The sequence below is a fragment of the Lathyrus oleraceus genome, chromosome 7 (genome assembly GCF_024323335.1).
Source record: "Lathyrus oleraceus cultivar Zhongwan6 chromosome 7, CAAS_Psat_ZW6_1.0, whole genome shotgun sequence".
NCBI classification, from domain to species: domain Eukaryota; kingdom Viridiplantae; phylum Streptophyta; class Magnoliopsida; order Fabales; family Fabaceae; genus Lathyrus; species Lathyrus oleraceus.
The window spans coordinates 31,938,949-31,943,226 of NC_066585.1; the positions used below are offsets into that span (position 1 = coordinate 31,938,949).

Consider the following 4,278-nt stretch of genomic DNA (forward strand, 5'->3'; position numbering starts at 1 on the left):
TAAGGTTTTAGGGTCATAAGATATCTATGAATACAAACTATCTTATCCGCCAAGTTCTGAAGAAGCTATATTTGTCGGGGAGGATGGTATGTTTGGCGGTGGAACTCTCGGAATATAACACCCAATATGTCCCAAGGGGAAGCATCAAGTCACAATATCTGGCATATTTTGTGGAAGAATTTAGCTCACTTGTAGACCTGGAGACGCCCCTAGAATAGGCGTTATCTATAGACGGAGCCTCCAACGTGAAATGAAGCATGATGAGGATAGTCCTTGAGAGACTGGGTGACATACTCATATAGCATGCATTGAAAATAGAGTTCATCTACAGCAACAATCATGCAGAGTATGAGTCCCTTATCACTGGCATTGTCCTAGGTTTAGAGATGAGAGCCTTCAAACTGAAGGCAAAAAGGGACTCCTATTTTATCGCCAACCATATCTTCGGGAAGTACCAGGCGAAAGAACCTCAACTAATAAAATATTTACAAAAGGTATGGACTTTATCCTCTTGTTTCACTTCTTTTGAAATAGAACATGTTCCCCATGAACGAAACTTCATAGCAGAGCTCTTGTCCAAGCTTGCCACGTCAAAGATAATGGATTTTAATAGGACATTTATCCAGGAGACTCTCGTCTCCTCCACCATTGATTTGGGTGAGGTATACTCCCTGGAAGTTATTCCTGAGTCTAGCTGGATGTCGCCCATACTGTGTTACCTACACTTAGACGAAATTTTGTTGGATGAAGGGGAAGCAAGAAGAATCCGAAAACAGGTCGTCAAATACACCTTACTCTCTAGAAAACTCTATAAGATGAAAATGGTTTCTGCTATGTCGGGATGCATAGGCGAGCATGAAACCACCATGGTGCTTGTAAAAGTACACAAAGGAGTCTGCAACAGTCACATTAGTGGAAAACCCTCACCCACAGGCTGTTAAGGGTGAGGTATTATTGGCCTACTTTGATGAAGGATAGCACCCCTTTTGTCAAGAAGTGCAATCAGTGATAGAGACATGTTGACCTTTACCATGTTTTGACCGAACTTCTTCAGTCGAAGATTTCTTTAGTTTTGTGGAAGTCGATTATGATTTTCTGAGTTAAAGCAAACACAAATGGCTTGCTAGTGAGAGACTTTACTGCTTGTGGGGCAATTTTTTGTGATCATACTGCTAATGTTTGGACGGGTTTGCCAAAAACCTTGCTTATTCTTTGATCTTGCATGTGGAATTAATGGAGATTATTCTGGCTATGGAGATTTCAGTTAGCAAAGGTTGGAATAATCTCTGTATTGGGAGTGATTCTCATGTTGCTATTAGGTTCTTTTCAAAACCATATATAGTTTCTTGGGATCTTTGAAATAGGTGGAACAATGGTGTTTTGGGTGTGAATTTGGCATGCTCCCACATCTTTCGAGAAGGTAATTCTTGTGCGGATAAGCTTGCCGACTTTGGTCATACAGTGAATTATCTTATATGGTGGGATATCCTCCTTTCGTTTATTAAGGATGGGTTCTTAAGAGAAAAGTTGAGTCTCTCTTGTTATCGTTTCTTGTTTTTTTTCCTTTCTTTTGAGGTTTTGGTTTAGACTTTCCTTCTAAATATTTTATTTCTTATTTTTATATTTTATTCATGAGCTATGATCATTGGACGAGGATTTTTTTTTATGTTGAATTAATTTGGATGCTTAATTTCTCTTTGATGACAAAATGTTCTAATTCAATTAAAGAAAATGAAAGATGCATAATCAATCAAAAACAAGTTTTTTACTTAAAATTGTTATCATTTATCTTTTTGCCTAAGTTTATTTTCACAAGTTTTATGCTTTATCTTTTTACTTATCTTGTTGTACTTATGCATATTTAGTTCAATAGTTCAAAATCTTACCATTGTACTATTTAGTTAAAAAATCCACAACTGTTATTTGTTGGCATAATTGTTTAAACAACAATGCTATTCTTACATTCATTTTGTACACCAATACTTACTCCGTATACACTGTTCACCGTATTTATACGGTTAAATATATTTTATGAATAGTGTTATGAAGAGTATCTTGTGAATCATATTAGTGAACAGTAATTTTAAATAGGGAAACAAAGTTGGTTAATAAGATATAAAAAATTGGTTAATGAAGTGATGAAGTTGGTTAATAAATACGCAACGATTTAAAATAATTTTTAGTATAAAATAAAATTGATTAAAAAAATGTAAAAAATTGATTAATGGAGTGATGGAAGTGGTTAATAAACATTCATATATTAAAAATATTTATTTATAATAAAATAAAATTGGTTAATAAAATATAAAATATTGGTTAATAAAAATATAAAATTGATTAATCATTATATTAATCTTAAAAATAATAATAATAGTTTTTATATTTTTATAAAAAAATATTTATTACTATAATATTTCAAATACATTTATATTCATTAAAATATAAAAAATATATATATAAATGTAGTAGGAGAGAGAATTTAATGATAAAAAATTAAAAATATATTATCTATGATGTAGGTGTAAAAGGATACGGTAGAAAATATCATTTCTGTTGTTTAAAACGCAAAAGCAACTTACAACATAGAGTTAACTTTATAGTTGGACAAAAAAATCATTAAAAAAAAGTATTAGTTTTCTTTTGCTGTTCAAAAAATTAAGAATCAATTGATTGAATCGCATTCTTCATACATGCATGAAAAATTATATTTTTTTCTTGATAGTATAAACGTATTATATTTCCCTAATACATTAAGATATTAAGAGGCAGTAATGAAATAACAAAATAATGATAAGAGAAAATTTGCTTAAGTCTCAAATTGTTATTATCTGCAACAACTCCCAAATAAGGGTTGCAATGTGGTTAATACAACAGAAGATATAAAAATGGAAAAGGAAAAAAACAAAACAAAAAAAAAACAAAGAATAATATGAAATTAATAAATTGATGTTGAAATCATCTTAGGATCTGTGTCTACAGTCCCTGATCAATGAGGTAATCTCCCAACCTCTCAACAACCATGTTGCACTGTCCAGGAGTTACAGGTTCCTCATAAAGACCAAAAACAAGAGCTTGGCCAGTTTTCTTTATGGTGATCCCTCCAGAACCCTATCCAAACACACAAATCATACAAAATCACAAGACATTTTTATGAGAATGTGAAATTTTTGTGCAAAATTGAATAATTATTTACCTTCTTTCCGCGGATGACAGCTCCCGGCTCTCCCTGGATCACCATGTACTTGATTCCTGCAAGGTGCATGCCTGTAGGAGCAAGATGTCCAGGTTCATCAAAATCTTTCATGATATCAGTGTTCTCTTGAGGCTTAATCTGAAAAAGAATCACCAAAAAAATTGATCAGTTTCAGTTTCAGTACCGGACACAACAACGACACGGATAAAAGACAACATTTGTACATTGTTATAATGCAAGAAACAATGACAAACAATGATATATATATATATACCTGAGGGAAGGCAGAGCTCTGAGCCCAAACAGAACCATCATGGCCAATGATAGCAGCGGCGGTGAGATGGTGTCCGGTGCTCTCAATTTCACACATCAAATGATCATCAACGTAAGTTTGCCACGACATCTTTACCTTAAAAATTTGTTACTTTGTATTCTTGTTGTGTAATGTTGTGTAATGTTGTTGTGTTGCGTTTGTGAGCTAGAGATATAGTTTTTATATAAGAGTTTGATTGGAATTAGATGAAGGGTGAGGGATGATGCACGGTCTACCATTGCTTTACATCCACTCAATTTTTGCCACTCATTTACATTCTCCTTCATTTTAGGACTTGACTACTCTCTCTATTTACTATTTATTCTTTTCTAATCTCCCCCAAAATAGATGCTAGATCAATAACATAATTATTACTCAATAAAGAAAAAAATATGTTTTATTACACCAATTTCATACATATATATATATATATATATATATATATATATATATATATATATATATATATATGTAATTGAAAAATGACATGAAAAATCATTAATTTGAAAAATAAAAGATTAGTGAGTGAATGGATTTCCCAAAACTATCACAACGAGAAGAGACATTAAAGTTTAAAATGACTTTTTTATTTAAAAAGTTTAATAGTAAAATTCATCATACACAGTAAATTTTTTAGGAATACTAAAGTGCATATTTGAATTTGGAACCCAAAATATTTAGGGTTAGCCTAACATATATTAAGGTCTGGCATTAAGGTCACTTGCTTCAGTTTGGCTTTCTTGTTAGTAAATGTGATCTTTTTTTCTTCATC

At 32.0% G+C, this 4,278-nt stretch overlaps 1 protein-coding gene across 1 annotated transcript; it reads right to left on the reverse strand.

Moving 5' to 3' along the window:
- Positions 1–2,810: 2,810 nt before the first annotated feature.
- Positions 2,811–3,666, reverse strand: LOC127102444 (profilin-2). Its single transcript, XM_051039816.1, has 3 exons — positions 3,468–3,666; positions 3,194–3,331; positions 2,811–3,108 (listed from the first exon to the last, which is right to left on the reverse strand). Exons 1-3 carry the CDS (start codon positions 3,594–3,596, stop codon positions 2,974–2,976), a joined length of 402 nt encoding a protein of 133 aa, XP_050895773.1. The 5' UTR covers positions 3,597–3,666; the 3' UTR covers positions 2,811–2,973.
- Between the last annotated feature and the right edge of the window lie 612 nt (positions 3,667–4,278).